Below are 21,036 nucleotides of genomic sequence, written 5' to 3' on the forward strand. Positions count from 1 at the left end.
CCCCGGGCTCGCCCCTCCCGGCCACGTCTCCTGGGGGGCCCCCCGGCTCTCGGGGTCGCTGCCGGCCCTTCCCCGGGCTCGCCCCTCCCGGCCACGTCTCCTGGGGGCTCCCCGGCTCTCGGGGTCGCTGCCGGCCCTTCCCCGGGATTTGCAGTCCTGTTGAGGACACTGTCACTCTTCTCAGTGTCGTCTGGCCCTGGGTGGTTTGTGGAGTGTGGGCACCACCAGCCCCTCCGGCTGGGTTCCAAGTTCCTAGGGGTGCGGCACACACAGGGGGTGGGACTGCACTGCACCTGCACGGACGCCCCTGCTCTGGGCTGTGTGCACTGCCTGGCCACGTGGAGGCTGGATTCCTGGTTGCAGGTGCCAGAGACCCGACTGAGTTAGAAGAAGTGTGGGCGACCCTCGGGGCTGTTGAAGCATCAGGCTGTGGGTTTGGGGATCGAGGTGACCTGACGACGTTGGCCCTCACCAGCTCAAGCTCCGAGCTGATGGGGGGAACTCGATGGGGGCTCTGTCCTGCACCAGGCTGTCTGTCCCGGCAGGCAGGTTCCTGAGCTGAGCTTCTCTGTCAGACTTTCCTCAAGGCAGCCCTGGCCTAGCTCAGGCCGCCCACCCAGCAGGGAGCTCGGGACGGGAGGGGCAGGGTGGGCACCCCCAGCGTCTCCTACCGAATTTGACAACAGTTAAGTGGCTTGTCTTTCCTTGGGAGACACCAGTCATGGGAGGCTAATGGAGCTCCTGCCATGGGGGGCAAACATGGGGTAGGGGGATGGAAACACACAGGGGAGGGATAGAAACGCAGGGGAGGGGACAGATTGCTCTGTTTGGAGCTGCAGCCCGTCCTGGGATGGCTGAGGTGATGCTCCAGGGCCCTTTCTGTCCCTGGTCTCGGGGTCTCCCTCTCGCTCTGTCCACAGGATGAGAGGGGGGCTGCTCCCAGGGCCGGCGCTCAGCCCAGGATGTGCATGGCTGAGGGGGAGGGGATGCAGGGTCGGGCGCCCGCAGCCCACACTCTAGTCCCCGTGGCCGGGCTGCTGTTTCCGCCTCGCGTCCCCTCCGCACCCGCCCTTCCCCTGTCTTTGGTCTTCCTCCCAAACTGTTCACCCTACTGCTGGCCCTTGAGGAAAGCAAGAGCTGGATTCCACTGTAGGGAGAAGCCCCGGTGCTCCTTGCCAAGGGCCCGGAGGAGGCCGAGGGCCCCGCGAAGCACAAAGCGGGACCCCAGCCTCGCCAGGCGCAGCCGGGGGCCTCTGCCCCCTAAGCTGCAGGGGCACTCCGTGGGGAGCCCCTGGGGCGCCTGGGCTGGCGCTGCTGGGGGCTGGGCTCACCCCTCCTGAGCCGGCGTGTACGGAGACGGCGGGTACGGCTGCGACCTGGGCTTCGCAGGACTTTAGAGATGCCACTTTTGCATTAGAATCTTTCCAACTGCGTGTCGTCACTTATTTTTACAAGGAGGTGATGCAAAGTTACGGGCGATCATGGGTGTGGCCCAGGCCAGAGGCACGTGGCTGAGACGCTGCAGAGCCTGGGGCTTGAAGCCCGAGCAAGCGCCGCAAGAGAGCGAGGCCATCCAGCCCCCAGAAAACTCAGGTGAAGGAGAGGTGGACGCGAGCTTTTCTCCCTTAAAATGTGCTTCCTGGCATTGCCTGTAATGCGTGTGCTGTGAAAATAAACACGCTGAATTTGAAGCCTGTAAAGCCGGCCCACGTCTGGACAGATCACTGAGGCAGCAGGAGGCTGGGGGAGGCAGGTGCGTCCGAGGAGCCGCCTTTGAGGGGGAGGACTTGGGCGGGGCCCACGGGTGGGTCCCAGGGGCTGGCTGGCTGCCAGCAGGATGGACGGGGAACCTGTCCCCTCGTTCGGCACAGACGGGGTGTAATGGGGTGCCGGGTGCATGCACCCCGCAAAGAGCAGGTGACTGTGTGTCCTTATTCCCCCTCACGAGGACCTGCTCGAGCCCATGTCAGGGGGCCGAGCATGATGCAGACTCGAGAGGGGACCCCGGCCCTCAACCCTGGGGCCTGCAGACAGAACTGGGGGGCCCTGTGGACTTGGAGAGGAGAGCGGGGCAGCTTTACCCCCCTGGAGCCCGGCAGCTGCGAATGTGGGAAACACACCCCGTCGTTGTTCCTGGCTGTGGTCCTGGCTGTCCCCACATCCCTCCTGGGACAGGCGCAGCCCCGTCCCTGCCGGTGGCTGCTGAGCGGGTGTCAGTGCAGTAACGGACTTTCCGCTGCTTCTCAGAGCATCTGAGCGTTGTTACAGGCCCTCCAGGCTGCGGAGGGCCGTCCACAAGGGTGGACCGTCCATGTGGCTCTCCCCACATCACCCCATTGCTCCGAGGGTGTGGCATGTGCCCAGAGAGGACGGTGCTCGGGAGGGAGCTGCCCGGGGCAGGGCCCGGCGGGCAGGTGAGCGTGGAGGCATCAGTTGCTTAGTGCCATGTGGCCCCCGTGTCCCAGCGAAGGGTCTGTAGCTCCGCAGCAGGGAACACGCGGGCGTCCCCGAGAGAGGAACAGGGTCTGGTCACCGGTCTCACAGAGGGTGTGACCCCAGCCTCCGGGAGCCTGGTCCGTGAGGCCTGGCCCTGTCGGGGAGGGAGGAAGATGAGCGGGAGAGGGGGTGCCCGGGTGGGAAGACCCCGCAAGGGCTGCCACGCTCCGGGCAAGAGGAATCCCAGAGCCGCGCGGAAGATGTGCGTTCTGATTTAGATCAGAATGGTTTAGATCTTTTCTACACGCGGAAATGAAAGCGGTAGCACCCAAAGGCGAAGCGAAAAGCGGAGGACCCTGACAGAGATTTTGTGCACAGCTCAGGGAGTGGGTCGCAGTGGGTCCGGGTCAGCGCCCAGGCACAGCCAGCACCTCCAGGAAGGACGGGACACGCTGGTCCCAGCCCAAAGGAGGGGCTCCGCTCCAGTGGCCGCCAGTGTCTCAGGCTGGGCACTCTGCACCCCCCCCAGGGCACCCACCTCCCGAGCGTGCCTTCTAGGTGCCCACGACAGGAGGGGTGGCAGCCATGCGATGCAGGAGCCGTGGGCTGCGCCCTGCGTCCCAGCCGCTGGGACACGGCTCCCCGGGGACCCGAGGGGCCAGCGCTGGGGGCGGGAGGGGTGCTGCGTGGAGGAATCACACACCATCAACCACACAATTAGATCCATGATAGATGGATCAGCAGAGAGATGGCAGACGACTTAAACAGAAGGGCTAAGTGGACCTATTGTGTGTGACACCTGCACGAACGTGGCAGCTACGGAAGCAGCAGGGCACAGAAGTGTTTCATATTCACAGCTCAGATATCGTGAGCAGCGTAGCCAGTGGAGGTAGAATCTTCTAAAATGGTGAAAACTCCCTAACGTGACAGACAAATCAGTTTCAGCTTCCCTTGACTCACGTGACTTTCGCGTTCCTGCGAAGAGGGGCGTTAAAGCCGCAGGGGCGATCCTGCGTGACGGGGCGGGAAGCAGGGTGGGGCCCCAGGCTCAGCACACGCACGGTCCTCACCTGGGAGTGCCCGCCGGCATGTCGGCAGATCCTGCGGGTGTGAGGGACGTGTTCGCGGAACAGGACCCTCTGCGCATTGCGTAATCCTAGGACGCCCAGCCCCATCGTCGTGACAACCTGAGACTGCCACGGCGCCAAGTCGCCCCCCGAGGGCTTAACGGGCTGGCCCGAAAGCAGGTGGATGCGACTGCAGCGAGCTCCGTTCTCAAACTGCCCCTCACCTGCTTGCCAAGCTTAGGAATCCCGTTAGTGGGACGAGGCCTTTTGGGGCGGATTCGAAGCCTTAATACAGCAGGACAGCAGTAACCGAGTTTCTCCACAGGACAGGCGCGGACTGCAGCAGCTGGGCAGGACCGCTGTCAGCTCCTGCGTCTATTTCGGCATAGAAGAGGGAGCTGGGGGACACGGGTGCCCAGAGAGCCAGGGACAGGTCACAGCCCTGAGGGCTGCGAGGCCAGAGGAGCCGCCCGCCATGCTCCCACGGTGCCCGGCCGCGTGAGATGGGCTCTGCCCTCGGGGACAGTGGCTGCTGCTCTAGGCACTGGGCCCTGGGCCAGGCTCTGTGTGACCATCCGATCGTGTCTCTGTTCGTCCCCCGGGCCCACGCGCCCACTGCCCCCGCTTGGCTGTTCTTTGGGGAGAAGCAGGTGGCACCGGCTGTGGCGGGTACAGCGCCCCACCTCTCTCCCGTGCGTGTGACCAGTTCTCCCTGCTCCACCTCCCCTGTCCCCCCACGGCCCCGTGTCCTCCTGCGGTGAGAACAGCACCCAGGAGACGCTGCCTGCCATGCTGGACGCCCGCTGAGGATGTCCCTTGAGACAGTCACTGGTCGCCCAGGCCTGGGCCACCACGAGCCTCACGGTTGGAACAGCGGGCCACACCCTGACAGACAGTGACAGGGGCATGCGGAGGAGGGGGAGAGCTGCCACCGGCCAAGGGCAGGGGTCCTGGGGGCCGGCCAGGGCTGTGCCAGCACGTCGTCGTGGCCGATGGAGTCCCAGCCCTCAAGAGTGGCCACGGGCCAGCCCCAGAACAGAGCACAGGACAGCTCTCTGACTCTGCGCTGTTGGCAGAAACAGAAAACACTTCATTTGCTGAGGAAGCAGACGTGGGGTCTCAGCCTCACCGTGGCGTCCCTGTGGGGCGCCAGCATGCCGTCCAGGCTCCAGGGGCTTCCGCGGTCCAGGCACACGGGCAGCTGCCCACATCCTCCCTCCCAGGGGACGCCCGGGCTGGGCCGGAGGCAGGGCTCGTGGGGCCCAGAGGGAGCCGGCAGCGCCCCCTGGGCGCCCTGGGCACCTGCACCCGGAGTGTGGCCCGTGTCCACTCGCTCACTCAGTCACGGGGCCACCCCTGGGAAGCCCACTGCACGACGCCGCGCCCTGTGGGGGCACCGGGCTGTTCCGTACACGGGGCATAGCCCCGCCCTCGAAGACTCCATAGCCATTCGGGGGTTAGATGTGGCCCCCATGTCTGCACCCCCGTCCACACAGCGGCAGCAGGGGCAGGTGTGTGGACCAGAACCTCTCAGGTAGACCCAGGTGCCCCCGCCCTGCTGTCCCGGGACAGGCCTCGTACAAGGACAGCTGAGGGAGGGAGCTGGCCGTCCCCAAGGTTTGGCAAATAACTGCTTCGGGGACTTGTTGCCACTTTGGGGAACCTGCTTCCCGGACTTGCTAACCCATCGCCAGGCCGAGCTGCCCGCCGTGGACGGCCCCAGCCCTGGTGCTACATCCACCCCGCACCTCCCTCTGCTGGCTGCCGCCCTCCCCCTCAAAGCTTCCAGCCACGCCCACGAGATTCCCGGGGGGCCGTGGCCTTTTCAGGTGGCCGAGGTGTATTAACGATTAACGTGTTCCTACATCTGCTCTCGGAGGAAAGCTGGGTTTGCATTCACGGGAACCCCATGGCCCCCGGGAGGAAGCAGAGCAGAGGGGGCGCTGGGACACGTTCCCGTCTGTGACCAGAGGTCCTCAGGCAGAGCCCCTGGAGGGCCTGGGTGGGCTGGGCCTGCGGCCTGAATCTTATATAAACTGACGGTGATGGGGACGCTCCCTCAAGGGAAAAAAAATAAGGTGATGCACTCTAGAGAAGGTAGGCAGCAGACACATAAATACCTAGAGAAGGTAGGAAGGTGGGTAGCAGACAAATACCTAGAGAAAAACTTCAACACCGTCAAGTCACAACGTCTAAACTTTTCAAAGCATGCGAATTGCACTAATAACCACAGGATTCCGCGAGGCGCTTCCACCACTTTATCCGTCAGCACCGGCAGCCTCTCCTGGCTGCGTCCTCGACCATGTCCTTGACCGAGGAAGTCACCCTGCTTTCTCCCGGTTTCCCCCGACGCTGGTGTCTGTGGCTTCGCCCTTCACAGCCACGGGAGGGCCTGGGAGGTCTGTGAGCCGTGGGCCTCCCCGCCACCCCCGCCCCCGCGGTGCCAGCTTTGCTGCCGCGTGCTTCCGGCACTGGGGGGTCAAGGTCCCCACGAGACGTGACCTCTGACCACAGGGGTCCTCCCGCAGGCCACTGCTGTCCCCGTTCATCTGTCCGTGACTGTGAACCCCGCGGGTATCTCCCACCAAACCCCACTTCCCCCTTGGCTGGGCCCCGAGTGCCCATCGGCTCCACCCACGGGGAGGGTGACGGGGTGCACGGTGGGTGGAGGGACAGCCAGCTTAACCACTGACGGTTAAGAAGTCCCAGTCCTGCACATTTTTCCAAACAGTGTCCCCATGTGAACATGCTGATGGGGCCCAAAGCCCAATGCCCATGGCCTGGCGGTCAGCTCGCCCTGCCCGTCTCCTCCGTGCCTGGGCCGCAGAGTCCCCACCGCAGGAGCCCCGGGCGGGGCCTGCCCCCAGGGTCCCCGGACACAGCTGAGGGACGTGTTCCTCTCTTCCGAGTCTCAAAGCCCATGCAGCCCTTCTTGGGGCATCAGGCTTTCCTGGAGAAAGGACACCCTGAACCCGGATTCTGTCTCCCAAGAGGGAGCCAGGGCCAGAGGGCAGAGAAGGCTTCACAGAGCGGAGGTGGCCGGCTGGACACGTACCCTGGAGTCCTGGCCCATGACCGAGAGGGTGAGGCCCCCAAACACCTGCCGCCAGGTTGGGCTGCGGTGCTTCTCTGGCCCCAGAGTCCCCGGGGCAGACGGGCCACGCTGGTCCACATGCAGGTTCCCAGGGCCCAGCAGCGGGTGGCTGGCCCTGAACAAGCCCTCGGGGTTCTCGGGAACTGGACCTGCTAGCGTGACCTCCGGCCTCACGGGGGAGCCGGCGGTCATGTCCGGCCTACTCGTTCCTGAGCCATCCGCCCGCCCGCCCTCCAGCGTCCAGAGGGAACCTGGGGGTCTTGCCTCTCAGCCCTGACGAGTGTGGAGGGAGACGTGTCGGGGCGCCCCCCGCAGCCCTGGGGGCCACACGACCCCCGGGGCGAAGGTGGCTCAGTCCTGAGTGACCCCTCACAAACTGCGGCCCCCTGCTGGCTAACACCCGTCTTCCGGGGCGTCTGCAGCATCCGCCTTGCCCGAAAGGCCTTGGGTCCGAACCCACGCAAGACGAAGAGGCGGTTTTCCCGCTGCTGCAGAGAAGCCTCCCTCCTCCCCTGGGGACGGGCCCCCTCTGCCGGCCTTCGCGGCCTCCGGGCCGGCGGGACGGGGCTGGAGACCGGGGCGCGGTGCCGCCTGGCCCCGGACCGTCCTGCGCTGCCCAGCCACCGCGGAGCCCCGGTGCTGAGCGGACACGCGGCCGTTCGCCGTGTCTCCGCAAGGCCCAGAGGGAGCGCAGAAATAGGAACAGAGCTCGGGTGGTTTCCGGGGTCAGCCAGCGGTCCCTGCCGCCTCTTCCGCCAAGGACACAGGGGCTGCGCGCAGCCTCTCTCGGCCCGTGGCGCCGGCCACCCTCAAGTCGGGGTGGGTTGGATCGGGGGTGACAGACGCAGGCGCAGCCCGCGTTCGAGGTCGGAAGCCACGCAGCCTGAGCGGCCCCGCCCCCAACCCCGAGGCCACGCCCCCGCCTTCCAGAGCCGCCCCTGAGCCGCGCGGGGGCGGGACGCACCCAGGTCCCTGCCGCCCCGGAGCCACAGCGCGCCGCCAGCGCCCTCTCGTGGCAGCCGCGGGACGCGCGGGCACGGGGGCGGGAGCGGGCGCTCAGACGCCGGAGCTCCGAGTCCCCGCGAGGGGCTCCGAGTGGGCGCCCGGTAAAAGCTTCCCTCCACCGCTCCGCGCCCAATCACCACTTCTGCCCACGTTCGTGTGCACTCGTGTGCTTGCGTGTGCACACGTATGGGTGTGTGTGTGGGACCGCAAAGCAGTCCGTTAGGCTGGGCTCTTGCTCCCAAAAGTTCCTTTAAAGGACCCTAGACCAGGGCAGATGCAGCCTCAGTTCTTACCATGGGGACCCGACTCAGTGTGACCTCGGAAACTCACGGAAAAGCAAGGGCTCAGGCCCGCAACAGCTCTGGATGCCCATCCCCGTCCTCCAGGACCACACCTCCCTCGCCGCCTGCTCTTGTGGCCACAGGCTAGGTGTCCTCGGGAGCCCTGTTTCGGGGAGGCCCGGCTGGGCATGTGGGCACCTCCTGCACAGGGGACTCTGAAGGGCGGCCCGGGAGGTCCAGCACTACCACGGCCGATCCTGGCCCTCACCGCGCTCCGTGCTGGGGGGTACTGCCCCCGTCTGGCGTCCACCCAGTGCTGGCACGTGACCTGACTCGGTGACGTCTGCTTAATGAGGGAAAGACTGAGCAGATGAGGCCCCACTGCCGGCCCGTGCCCCGCGGCAGCACCGCCCTTCAGCCGCCCCCACCATGCTTCTTTAAAAAACGACTTAGACAAACATGAACTCCAAGGGCGGGGGCTGGTCTCCCCTCCAAGCTCCTCCGTCCACGCAGCACTAGCACACCGTGGTTCTTCACGAGGTGAAGCTCTCGGTGTCCAGGAACCCTCACCGCGAGAATCTAGTACTCGTGTGGCCGCCCCGCCCAGCCTCCCGGCGCCCCGCCCCCGGCGCAGGCTGCCCAGGTGCAGACACACGGACGTGTGTGCAGCTCTTCATTACACATGCGCGGTGTGCGCACGAGTGCGATTTCCTTTCACAGTAAGGACCAAGAGGCCCGGTAAAGGCTAGGCTGCAGACCCCGCCCCCTGGGCTCAGGCTCCACCCCGTCCCCAAAACACGGCCCTTGTGGGGTCCTCAAGGCGTGAGCAGAACAGGGAGGGGACGATGGTGTCTCGGGCACAGCGCCTGGGACTATCCGACAGTGACACACAGGTCAGTGCGTCCAGACAGAGGGCAGCACGTGTGCAAGGGGGGGGAGGGCCAGAGGGACACACAGGTGAATTAAGCCACACCACGCCACGTGCCTGTCACCAGCCTCAGGCTGGGAGGGTGGTGTTACCCGTGGAGTCCCACCTGTTCCAGAGCAAGGAATGCAGGGCCCAGCTGGGGTCAGGAGATAGGTGAGACACGGCACCAGCCCTGCCTTTCCCTCTGGGGACACAGAGCGCCAACCTGAGGCCAGCTCCCTCCGCCGTCTGGGCTCAGCGCAGCCACTCTGCACTGTCCATGAGGTGGACGGTTCGAGAAGGCCCCCTGCATGTAGGGCCCTGGAGGCGATGGGGGCCATGTCTCAGCCCTGGGGCAGCTGCCCTGACTTGGACGGGAAAGCACAGCGTTAACTACAGCCCACCCTCCGGGCGCCCCGACCCCGGCGGGTCCAGCCCTAAGTGGGACACTCGGCCTGCTCACCGGCCTCTTAATCACCGGCCAGTACGGCCCCCAGCGAAGGTCAAAGTCCCTCAATATGCTTTTCCAGAAATCACTGTGAAACTCCACTCAGCCATTCAGCCACTTGTGGAGCCGCCAGCTGGAGAGGTGGCGAAGCTCGGAAGGGGTCTCCTGCCCCAGACGAGGGGTGTTGGCGGTCCGGACCCATCCCTGTCCCCACCTCCCATCCAGTCTTCTGACTCGGGGAGGGGCCAGGTGCACTGAATGGCCGGTGGGCGGGGGAGTGACCAGTGCTGACTAGATGCCACGGCTCCCTGGTGCCCAGACGCCCTCCGGGCTGGGTGGATACTGGGGCAGGAGATGGGGAAGGACCACCTTCAGAGCCTGACTTGTGATGGGAAGGAGAAAACTCAGGCTCTGCGCTGGCGGGCTTTCTTCTGGAGCCTTCCTTCTGTGAGTCAGAGTAGATCACGGCTTCCTCCTTAGCCTGCCCCTCCCACTTCCTGCCACCAGCTCCACGGGACCAGTGTCCACGTGGCTGTGCGGTTCCAGGCCCGGTGCCTCTGTGTACACACGGCGGACAAGGTGGGCTCTGCTGAGGGTCTGGGGTGACGCAGCTGGGCCCACGGCTCACAGAGGCGCCTCTGTCCAGTGGGCCCAGGGCTGTGAACAGCAGGGGCTGCAGAGAGGGTGGTCTGAGGAACCTGTGGCCAGTGCAGTGACAACGACGGTGACCGTGAGCTCAAGGACTCCCGGGAAGCTTGCTGTTCTTGGTCTCACCATCTATCGAGGAGTTGGTGGCAGGGGAACCCCAGAGGTCTCTCCAATGTCCGAGAGCAGCTAGGACATTGGTCCCCAAACTTTTTGGCATGAGGGACCGGTTTGGTGGAAGACACTCTTTCCACAGGCGGGGTGGCGGGTGGGGGTGGGGGAATGATGGTTCAGGCGGTCATGCGAGCTCCGGAGGGCATGCTGTGCGGCCCGGCCCCAAACAGGCCGCGGCCGGGCGGTTGGGGACCCCTGAGCTGAGACACCTTCCCTCGAGCGTTAGAGGCAGCACGGCCCACGCGCCACTGCGCAGAGACTGGAGCCGCGGACCTCGGAAGATGCTCGGACCAGCCATAGTCCGAGCAGCAGGGAAAGTGAGACCTCGTCGGCACCTCCAGGCCTGACAGAGGTGGCTCCACCCCTCAGACAGGTGAAGGTGCAAAGCAGCCAGGTAAAAGGGGCGGTGCCAGAGGCCCCGTTCAGCCTGGCGGTGGTAGGTGGGAGCCTCCAGGGCAGAGAAGGCCGGCGAGACGTGGATGGAGAGATGGACGGAGCCCCGCGCGGATGGAGCGGCGCTGCAGGGACAGAGTCCCAAGTGGGCGGAGCCGTGCGGCGCGGACGGGGCCCTGCGGGGGTGAAGCGGTACCCCGAGGCGTCTACACCACGAACTCCTCGGGGTGGTGGTCTTCTCCGAGCAGGTCCAGGGAGCGGGAGTTCACGGACCTCCTCGGCCCGGGGTCCAGCGCGCGGCGGAGGGGGCAGCTGCGCGGGGCGGGGCGCGGGGCGCGGCGCGGGGCGGGGCGCGCGTCGTCCACGCTGCGGCTGTGCGGGGCCGCGGGGCCGGCTGCCGCCCGGGCCTCCGGCACCTGCAGGGAGAGACCAGGAGGCTGTCCTGCAGCCGCCTCACCCTCCCCTCCATTCTCTCCCCCTCCCGCCCCCGCCCCCCGCCTCCGCTGAACTCCCACCTCCTGCCGGGTCCCCGCCCGCCCGCCTCCCTCTGAGTCAAATCGCACCCTAACATTCACTCTCTTTCCAGGGTCACCACCCGCCCACCGGGGCTCCCCCAGGTCCGCCCTAAGCAAGGCCCGGCGCCTCCAGCTACCCCTTCCTCTGCCCCACCTCCCAGGGCCACTGGCTTTGGCCCCCCTCCTGCTCCTGGGGGCAGGGGCGCAGCGCCCCAGAGCCCCACACTCCTGGGGCCCGAGCTGTGCGGGCCTTGTTCACACCGCCCACCGCCTGGGAAGGGGGCGGGGCCGGTGGCCGCGCCACACGGCAGGCGGCTCTCAGCTCTCAGCCGCGGAGGACCCAGCTCCTGACCCGCCTCACCGGTCCCCCACTGCCCGACGAGTCTCCCGGGGACCCTCGGGCGGGCCTGGGGCCCCTGACCTGACGAGGCGCCACGCAGAACAGGGAGAGGCCGCCTGGCCCACGTGGGGACCTACCTGGTGCAGGGCCTCAGCGCTCGGGCCCCTCGTGCTCACCAGCGTGACCCGCACCGCGGCCAAGGGCTGCTGGGGAGAGGCTGCGAGGAGGGCGAGGGCACGTGAGCAGGGCCCGGGGACACCCGCCTGCTCCCTGCAGAGGGCAGCCCACCCCAGGGCCCCAAACTCTGAGATGAGACTGGGTGCCTCTATGGTTCCCGCACTCCTCCTCTCAGGCCTCGGGGTCACAGAGAGGTGCGCTGTGACCTCGGCCTCCTCCCTGCAGGTCATCTGGAACCCCAGATTGTCACGTGTCTTCTCCACGTGAGGTGTCGGAGCCCTTTCGAGGAGCGATGGTTTCTGTGGGCGACCTGGGCTCCTCCCCTTAGGTGGTCTCGGCCTGTCCCAGCCTTCTCCCTGCGTGGTCCCCCAGGACCCCACCCACTCCCCGCCCCCCGCCCCCCCTGCTCACACTGCCCTGTCCTTGCGCACTGGGCTGCTTTAGTTGTCCAAGTGCTCTGATGTCTAATCAAAGCAGGCTCTTACTGGGCAAACACCATCTTATCATTATTATTGCTCATACCAGATTGCAGACCACACACTTGGGCAAAACCTCAGAGATGGAGACCGATCTGTCCTTTATCGCTCAGAATGTAAAGGTGGACACGGCAGGTTGACCAAAACCACCTGACACTGTGTGATCTTGGCTGACCTTGGGTAACCCTGAATGACTCTGGTTGGCCCTAGGTGATCTTGGGTGACTCTAGGTGACCCTGGGTAGCCCTGGGTGATCCTGAATGATTCTGGGTGACCTTAGGTGACCCTGAATGACTCTGGGTGGACTTGGGTGATGCTGGGTGACCCTGCATAACCTTGGGTGACTCTAGGTGGACCTGGGTGGCCAGGCCCTGAGGCTGGTCCCCATGATTACCCATTGCATCCACTCTCAAAGACGCTGCAGGTGCTCAGGGAATAGCAGAGCCTGCGTAACCTTCCTGGGGTGACAAGGAACCACTTCAGGGCCCCCACTCCCAGACCTACTGCGGAAGCATCCTTGGGGACAAGGAGCTCATGCTAAGCCGGGTGGGTGCTTGGTCCTAGAATGGCTCATAAGTGGCCGACTGTCATGTGACTTCTACTGACCCCGTGGGTAGCAAGAGAGAAACCTGGCTGAATGCTTTCCGATGGGATCTTACATGAGGGACACTGGCCAGGCCAGGCTCCCTAGGAGTTACCAGCTGCAGGGGGATTGAAGGACCACCACCCGCTGCATCTTGCAGGGAGGGCCCTGTCCTCCCTTCTTTGCTCCCAGGCCCTGTGGTGGAGGGGCCCGTGTAACAAGGTCCCCAGAATCTGGGTGACGAGCACCCCAGCCTCTCCCGCCACCCACAGCGATGACCCAGCCGGCATCTAGCCAAGCAACACACTCACCTTCCCCCTGGTCCCGGGTGTCGCCCTCAGGCCCACCTCTGCCACCACCAACTGTGCCACGGCTGCTCTGGCTGGTCCTGGAGCTGCTGGGCGGCTCCTCCCCGTGGAGCGCTGCAGCCCCGACGATGGGCTCATCCACCGACATCTCCCCGGGCTCCACGGGCCCCGCCAGCTGGGAGTCGGCCTCGATGCCCGACGAGTGGGAGCTGCAGTGGCTGCCAGACGAGAGGAGTGAGAGGCGGTGCGGGGGACGCCAGCCTCCGTCCCTATTGTCCCCGCTGCCAGGGGAGCCGGGGGACGGCCTCCTGGCCAGGTCCAGGTCCAGGTCCAGCTCTAGCACGTCGCTGACGCAGGACTCCCGGTAGCACTTCTTCTCTGTGCGGGGGGAGGGGGAGGGCGCTGGTGTAAGAACAGCGCTGGAGATGGAGCCGCAGGTGGCCGACAGAGGCCCAGGGGTCCAGCCACCGCCAGGCCCAGGAAGATGCAGAGTCGGGGGAGGGAAGTGCCACCCAGAGATCAGGGCCCCGAGTGTCCGCTGTCACAGCCCAGGCCCCCAGGTGGGATCTGTCACCGGCAGCCGGTAAACTCCTAACACTCGCCCTTGTGCTCACGGCCCTAGGGCTCCCAGGTCTCAGTGTGAGGGACCCCAAGCAGCCCCCGCAAGCAGGTGTGCACACATGTGCACATAGGCACTCCATGCTCACACACACATGCGTGCATTGCCAGGGCCTCCAGGAACCGCGTGGGGGTTACTGCAGCCCTTGCCTCGCTTCCCCCCTGGCCCCCATCTTTAGAATCAGGCCCCAGGAGAGCTGGAGGAGTGGGGTCGCCACCACCCCCTTGCCAACGCCCCCTCTGGGAAAACAGGGTGAGACGCGGGCTGCCGCGCCCAGTGTCCGACCTAGACCGCAGAGGAGGGGTGGGCGCAGAGGGGACGGCCCCACCTTGGGCCTCCTCCAGCTGCCGCAGCCGCTGCAGCGCAGGCTGCAGGGTCAGGTGCAGCTGGTGGCTGGTGCTGAGCAGGTGCAGCAGGTGGCGGGAGCGCCAGGAGCAGCCCGTGCGGTACACCAGCTTCCGGGCCGCGGGCAGCCCATCCGGCCAGAGCTCAAACCTCTTGCCCTGAGCAGAGAAGAGACGCGATGTGACGTACCAAGAAAGCCAGAGGACAGCATCAGCCAGGCCCTCTGCTGGGGGCTCTCCTGTTTCTGTCCTGCCACCAGATGTCTCCTGGGGGTGCGGGTGGGGGAGGGGCCTCAGGGCAGCTGTAACCCGGCACCCACCGCGCTGGGCCCGGGGAGGTGGACCCCGTGGGCCCACGGCCGTGTTGGGCCCTCGAGTTCAGCCTGCACCCAGGACCCACCGTCCCTGCCACCCGCCCAGCGCCAGGCCCGGCCCAGGGCGTCTGTGGCCTCCTCCTCGCCCCCTTTTATTGTCCCCACCCAGGAGCCAGAAGTCCTCCTGGTGATGAGAGCCAGGACACCCAGCCTGGCAGGAGGGCACTTCCAGGGGGCGGGGCCGTCTCCACGCGGGACACTCCCCAGGCCTCGGGCTATGCCTGCACCTCGTGGGCCATGACATGCCTGGTCAACGTCCCGAAGGACAAGCGTCTGCCAGGCTCCTCTGGGCTCCTGGGGGCTAAGACACCCCCGCCCCCAGCCCCGACCCCATCAGACACGCACCAGAAAGGCCAGCTTCCCGATGTGGCGCCAGGGGAAGTCGTAGAGCAGCTGTGGAGCGCGGTTCACCTCCTGCAAGACAGCAGGGCCTCGTGCACAGGGCCAGCCAGAGGGAAGCAGCAAGACCAGCCCCCGTGGGGGAGGGGAGGGGGCGTTAAGGAGAAAGAGGAGGGGGAGGGGGAGGGGGGGGGGGGGGGGGGGGGGGGGGGGGGGGGGGGGGGGGGGGGGGGGGGGGGGGGGGGGGAAGGAGGGCCCCTGCCGGTCACCTGATAGACCTGCACCCCTCTGAGGGTCAGTCCCAGGACAATGGTAGGTCGGTCCTCCTTCTTATCCTAAGAGGACACAGACGTTGGCAAGGTCTAGAGCCCCTGGCCTGGGGTTGTGGCCCCCCTCGCAGACCCTCGCTGGTGGACCAGGGGTGCCTGAGGGCTGAGGTGGGGTCCCCGGGCCTCCTCCCATTTCCCCTGTGATGCTGGCTGGGGGTCCTGGCCCTAGGACAGCCGTGGGGACTCTGTCCCTCCTGTCCTGGGTCGGGGTCCCAGCCGCCCTGTGGACCCTTGGGGAGGTGCGTCCCAGGCCTGAGCCACCCTCCCCCACCTGGCGTCCCCGCAGCTGGACCTTGTACAGCCTGAAGAAATGGACGGGCACGTCCTCCAGCCGGCAGGCCTCCCGGATGAAGCGCAGCACGGCCTCCTTGGGGCTCAGGCCCCCCTGCTCACGGTGCAGGGTGGGCGCGTGCCTGAGGATGTAGGCGCTGCCCCTCTTGGTGATGATCTGAGGAGGGAGCCGCCAGCCATCTGTCCAGCCTGCTCCCCCTCCAGCCCGGGGTCCCACCCCCCCCGGCCCCTGGGGGTGGCGCCCAGGATGGAGAGAGGGGCCTCACCCACTGCGGGAAGTAGGCCTGCGGCTCAAAGTAGCGGCCCGAGTGTGCCGGTTCGCGGTAATCGCCCAGGTCGGCCTGCAGCCCGTAGGCAGCCAGCAGAAAGTAGGCCTCCTCCCGGTGGGCGCACTGGGACCGCAGCACCTGCTCCTTCAGGTGGCAGTAGTACAGGTGCCTGGCCGTCCTGTCGCTGGCGGGCGAGCGGGCTCGGGAGCGCTGTGCCCCTGCAGCCCGCGGCCTCCCACCCCGCCAGTCACCACCCCCCGCCCGCCACGCCCCGTCTCGTTGCCCCAGGGCCCCAGGACCCTCAGGGCCCCGAAGCGGGGGAGGTACAGGTGGATGTGCTGCCGCCCCCCTGCTGCTGAGAAGCCAGGTGAGCCTGACTTCGGGCAGGGCTCCTGGGACCCAGGACTCTGCAGACCTGGTTTATAGCCGCCTCCTAAGAGACAGGCCCCTTTCTTCTGCTAATTTCCCAGCACACACAGGGAGCAGGGCCCCTGGGAAGAACAAGTTCAGATCTTCTAACACTACTACCAGCGACTGGCGCCACAGCACGGGGCAGCCACGCTCCCTCCCCGCAACCTGCCTGTTTTCCCCTCCGAGACTTTTCCAGAACCTTCCCCCCCACCAGCTCTCTGCCTGGGGAGGCTTGTGGGGACCCCGGCCCACTTGCACCTGCTCAGGGGGTTCCTGGGACACGGGCCCCGCTTACCCACCCCCGGTCTGGGGTAACTCAGTTCCTGGGGCGCCCCAGCATCTGTATTTTCCCACATGCTCTGGTGGGGTTCTCTCGGGAAAGTAGGCCCAGGAACTCAGAAGGAGGCCCTGCAGGTGTGCCAGCCTGGGGCCCTTTCCCACCCGGACGGGGCACCAGCAGCTGGGCGCGCAGCCCAGAGCAGGAGGAGGTCCCACTTACAGAGGAATCCGCAGACCCTCCAGCACACACCTGGGAAAACCCCACCCTGGGGCATAAAATACCTGTGTTTGAAACACTCTCTTGTTTCTGCCCTAGTCTTTACATGTTGGTTAATTAAAAAGAATGGCTGCGCCTCTGCCCCCCAAGCAACAGCGATACCACATCCTGACAGGTGGTCACCCTTCCGGGAACGTGCCAGAGAACTGGCGAGCGACTTTACCTGATAAGCCTTCCGTTTTCCACGTAGTACTGCACCCTGAGGAAGGCCACGAAGGGGGCCCCGGGCCTGCCGCTTCCCTGGCGGTGGAAGGGTGGAGAGAAGGCGGTGCTGAGACCTGGGGGGAGGGGGCTGACCCCTGGCTGGTGCTCAGGAGGGAGCCATCACCTGCATCGCTTCAGACCCAGCCCGAGGTCACAGCTCAGGTCTGTACTGCGGGGCAGTCCATGATTTTACGTCACTTTGTTAAAAGGAAAAGCTGAGCAAATGTCCAGAACGCTCAAGGGCGCGCACCTGCACCCACGGGGCTGGCTTCCCTGCGCCCGCAGACTCCGCGCCGGGACCTGGGGCGGGGGCCAGCAGCTGGGCCTCCCGGGCCCCTCCACCCTGCCCTCCCCCGCCTGGCAGTTTAGCTCACTCTATGTCTTTCTCTCTTCCAGTCCTTTGAGAAGTATTTGCTGAGCTTCTGCTCCAAATCCATGAAGACGTGCTCGCTGTCTACAGAGAGAAGCAGGGCCTGGAGCAGAGCGTGCTGGGAGGGGCCCATGTGCGACCAGTCACACGTGGTGGCCTCCTCGGCGTGGCAGGCTGAAGGAGCGTGTCTCCTGACGTCCAGGCTTTGCCGGGTGGTTTTCCCAAGTGTGGAATCTTTAGATACTGAAACCTAGACACTGACATCGCGATGGCACTGGAGCTGGTCCTTGCCGGGAGCGTGACGGTCCGGAAGGGTCTTCCTCCCAACAGCCTCTCTCCCAGCTGTAGACCGAGTCCTTCGAAACTGGAAAGGCCTGTAAACCTGGGACCAGGCTCCCCAACTTCAAGTCAAGACACATTAACGTGGTAATGCTGGGAATGGTCACGGGGGACCCTTCTTTCCAAATTCTACGCTCTGTGTTTTTGGACTATTACTACCACGTGTTTCCTTTGTAAGCTGGAGAAAAATGAGATTATTCTAGAGAGGAGCATCGGCGGGCCAGCCTCCCTCCGTTACTGTCAGGCTCAGCTCCAGAACCGGTGACTCTCAGGGCCTTGACTGCGCCACCTGCAGGCCCCTCTCTGAGGACAGCAGGACAGCCTGACCCCTCCCAGCTCCACGAGGCAGCCTTCGAGGGTATAGACGGGGCGGTGCCAGGGGACCAGGGCGGGGCCCGCCACACCACTCAGCAGCCCCCGCCTCAGGATGGGGTGTGCCTGCCGTGTGCAGGCTCTGGGCTTGGGACCCTGAGCCAACCCCCGCATCCTTGCATCCTCAACACCTCGGCTGTTATCTCTGCTCACTTTGCAGAGGAGGAAACCTGGCCTTGCAGAGGCTTGGAAACACACCAGTCACATGGCTAATAAAACCCTGGTAGGGGTCCTAGGGTAACCCCCTCCCCACCCCCAGGCCAAGGACCCTTGAAGCCCGGGGTCAGCAAAGGAGGGTCCTGGGCCAAGCAGAGCACAGACGGGCTCCTCTGCTACATAACGTCTGTAGCCGCTTTCGTGCTCCAAAGCCAGAGACACGCACTATCTGGCCCTGTACAGGAAGTGTGCCCACCTCTGCTCCGAGCAAGCATTGCTCTTCATTCATCTAGACCGTCCTCTGTGGCCTGGAGGCTCCCCCAGGGTGGTCGGAGCCCACAGGCTTAGCCATCGCGTGCCGTCTGACCTTGGCGGCGCTGTTAAAGGATCGGGGTTTTGTCTAAGGAGCCCACACTTGGGAACAGGAGTGAAAAGCCAAGCCCACCTTGCAAGGGCTACAAGGGCCCTTTTTCACATGTGATTATCTAAATCACCTTCCTGCTCCTTCCAAGCTCCCCGCCAAGTTCACGATAAAGAATAGAAAGAAACAAACCACCTTCAGCTTAAGTTCAAGCTCTAGAAGAAAAGTCCCGACAGCGTCACTAACCTAGACGACAAAGGCGCTAGAAATGGATCGAATGTATTGTTTCTCAAAGTCGCCCACTAGCCCCCCAGCTGCAGCCCACCCGCTGGACATGGGCTTCCAGCACTGCCCACCTGAACCCATGGGCCAATCTTGCACCACTAGAAGCAGGGCCCAGACGTGGCGTCCTGTGACAGACACGCCCAGGGCCAGCCCTGCGGTACGTGTGATGCTGTCCCACCCAGAAGGCTGAGTGGAGTGACTGGGCGGTCCCGCCAACTTCCGGGACAGGGAAGTGTGGGGTGAGAGCCAATTTAGGTGATGCTGGGAGGAAACGGGATCCTAGAGTGTGGGGCTGCCAGTGGGACAGTGGACGCACTGGCCTCAGCGAGCCACTGGCATGAAAAAGGGGTGTCAGGAGCTGCATGTGTCCCCAAATTCTTATGTTGGAGCCCAAACCCCCAGGGCCTCACAACGTGACTGTATTTAGAGCTGGGCCTTCTAAGAGGTGATTAAGTTAAAATGAGGTCATTAGGGTGGATCCTGATCTGGCGGGACTGGGGTCCACATAACAAGAGGAGCTCAGACACAGATCTGCACAGAGGGATGGCCACGTGAGTTCAAGGGGAGAAGACAGCCAAGTACACGCGGAGGAGAGAGGCCTCAGGAGGAACGGCCCCACTGACCCCGGGATCTCAGACCTCTAGCCTCCGCACTGCGAGAAATGTCGTTTACGCCACCTGGTCTGAGGCCTCTGTTACCTGAGGCCGTGCAGGCTGCGCAGAGGCTGGTTCTGATCCTAAGAGGCTTAGGGACCAGGTGACAAAACACAACGCGGGGACGCTATTTGGGTCCTTATTCTTACAAAGCAGCTATAAACAGACATTTCCGAAACAACTGGGAAATTTAAACATCAAGCGAATATTAAATAATATCAAGAGGGGCTTCCCTGGTGGCGCAGTGGTTGAGAGTCCGCCTGCCGATGCAGGGGACACGGGTTCGTGCCCCGGTCCGGGAAGATCCCGCGTGCCGCGGAGCGGCTGGGCCCATGAGCCATGGCCGCTGAGCCTGTGAGTCTGGAGCCTGTGCTCCGCAACGGGAGAGGCCATGGCGGTGAGAGGCCCGCGTACCGCAAAAAAAAAAAAATAAAAAAAATAAATAAAATAATAATATCAAGAAAGTGTTAATTCTGTTGGGTGTACAAATGGCATTGTGGCTATTTAAGAAAATATTCTCTTTCAAGAGATACGTAAAGAGTATTTAGGGATGGAGTATCATGAAGCCTGGGATTTATTTTAAATAACCAGCAAAACGTTCAGGGTTCAAAGGAGCAGGTTTGCAAAAGGTTGGCAACTGCTGCATGCTGTTGTCTCTACTTTCAGGGATGTCTGGAAATCCTCAAAGTACTTTTTCAGTAAAATGGGCATTGCGTCTCTCCTCTATCCTGCAGGGCTACCTGCAGGACGGGGGGCTGGCTGCGCGGCCCGCCGTCCTGGGCAGAGGGAGACTGGGGTGGGCCTGTGAACGCCACTGGCCCCCTGCTTCTCCCTCTGAGACCTCCCTGCTCCGGCGGCCAGCCTGCCACCCCTCCCCCGACGTCCCTCGATTGCTTTACTCCCGGTGGCCGGCCTTCAGGTCCATCCTCACTCCGCGTCTGGAGCCCCCAACGTGCCCACCCACTGAGTCTGAGCCCGCCTGCACGTCCCACACCCAGACCCCAGCGGGGCCTCGGAGGGTCAGGTGGTGGCGGCACTGCACCTCAAGCCCTGGCGGGGGGACCCAAGGGCTGGCGGCTGTCCTGGACCAGAGAGGCCCGGAGTGGCACACGCCCTCAGCTAAGCCACCTCCAGATGCTCCAGAGGCCCAGGCTCCCAAGTGACAAAGCTCAGGAGGAAAAGGGTACCCCTAAACCCAACCACCACGTCCCAGGGGTAGGGCCCCCCCAGAGCCTGTGACCCCCTCCCCCCAGGGCTCCGGGTCTCAACGAGTCCCCGCACGAAGTCACCACGTGTGTGCGTGCCCTCTCTCTGCTTTACCGCCCGCGTGTGCCCGGTCCTACGCCACGAGGCCTGTGCCGCGAAGTGAGCGGTCCCGCCACCTACCCCAGCCCCCCGCTCAGCCTCCACCAGGCCCACCAGGACCCTCTCTGGAACGATGGGGACTTCATTTCCATGAAGCGGGAAACTTCTAGAACAAGACGACAGACTTGTGGAGGAATGGGCACTGGCAACCCTCTCCTCCCCCAAACAAACCAAGCTTCTTAGAAACGCTTAGAAACGCTTAGAAACGCTCGCGTCCTGATTGGTTGTCTGCGAGGGCCAGGCACAAGGCGGCGGCGGCCAACGGCTAAGGCGGCGATTCTGGACGGAAGTGTAAACTGGGGCAAAGCTACCCATTAACTGAGCTTTCCCTGCAAACTGGGAAAAGTCCACTAATATTAAAATTTAACCCAAAGCCGCTCCTCCAGGACGTGAACCCCATGCTGGGCGCTGGGCCCCCTGCCTGCAGCACCGTCTTACCGATGTCCCCGATTCTGTCCGGGGCCCGGAAGTGGGGAGCGATTTCCTGACAGGAAAAAAGGTGGTTGTCCTGAGCTCTACCACCTCCCCCGGGCCAGGTTGGGGGTCCCAC

General features: G+C 64.6%; 2 protein-coding genes across 8 annotated transcripts in view; one reads left to right on the plus strand and one right to left on the minus strand.

The window, feature by feature from the left end:
• Positions 1-1,615, plus strand: part of KIF25 (kinesin family member 25) — a 17,534-nt gene extending 15,919 nt beyond the window's left edge. Inside the window, 2 exon segments of the mRNA XM_029223555.1 lie at positions 1,456-1,488; positions 1,491-1,615. Coding sequence (XP_029079388.1) covers positions 1,456-1,488; positions 1,491-1,597 — 140 coding nt within the window. The 3' untranslated portion in view covers positions 1,598-1,615.
• A 6,108-nt stretch (positions 1,616-7,723) lies between these two features.
• FRMD1 (FERM domain containing 1) overlaps positions 7,724-21,036 on the minus strand; it is a 38,582-nt gene continuing 25,269 nt past the window's right edge. For 5 of the 7 annotated variants that reach the window (XM_029223344.1, XM_029223342.1, XM_029223341.1 and 2 more), the window contains 10 exons: positions 16,960-17,039; positions 16,545-16,621; positions 15,412-15,598; positions 15,126-15,302; positions 14,795-14,860; positions 14,532-14,600; positions 13,797-13,971; positions 12,853-13,227; positions 11,443-11,522; positions 10,636-10,866 (listed from right to left, as the gene is read on the minus strand). In XM_029223344.1, coding sequence (XP_029079177.1) covers positions 10,657-10,866; positions 11,443-11,522; positions 12,853-13,227; positions 13,797-13,971; positions 14,532-14,600; positions 14,795-14,860; positions 15,126-15,302; positions 15,412-15,598; positions 16,545-16,621; positions 16,960-17,039 — 1,496 coding nt within the window. In that variant the 3' untranslated portion in view covers positions 10,636-10,656. Of the gene's footprint in view, positions 10,867-11,442; positions 11,523-12,852; positions 13,228-13,796; positions 13,972-14,531; positions 14,601-14,794; positions 14,861-15,125; positions 15,303-15,411; positions 15,599-16,544; positions 16,622-16,959; positions 17,040-21,036 lie in introns of all 7 variants that reach the window. The other 2 variants (XM_029223340.1, XM_029223345.1) reach the window with 2 other exon arrangements.

The sequence above is a fragment of the Monodon monoceros genome, unplaced genomic scaffold (assembly GCF_005190385.1).
Source record: "Monodon monoceros isolate NGI ecotype Baffin Bay Population unplaced genomic scaffold, NGI_Narwhal_1 Super_Scaffold_15, whole genome shotgun sequence".
Classification (NCBI taxonomy): Eukaryota; Metazoa; Chordata; class Mammalia; order Artiodactyla; family Monodontidae; genus Monodon; species Monodon monoceros.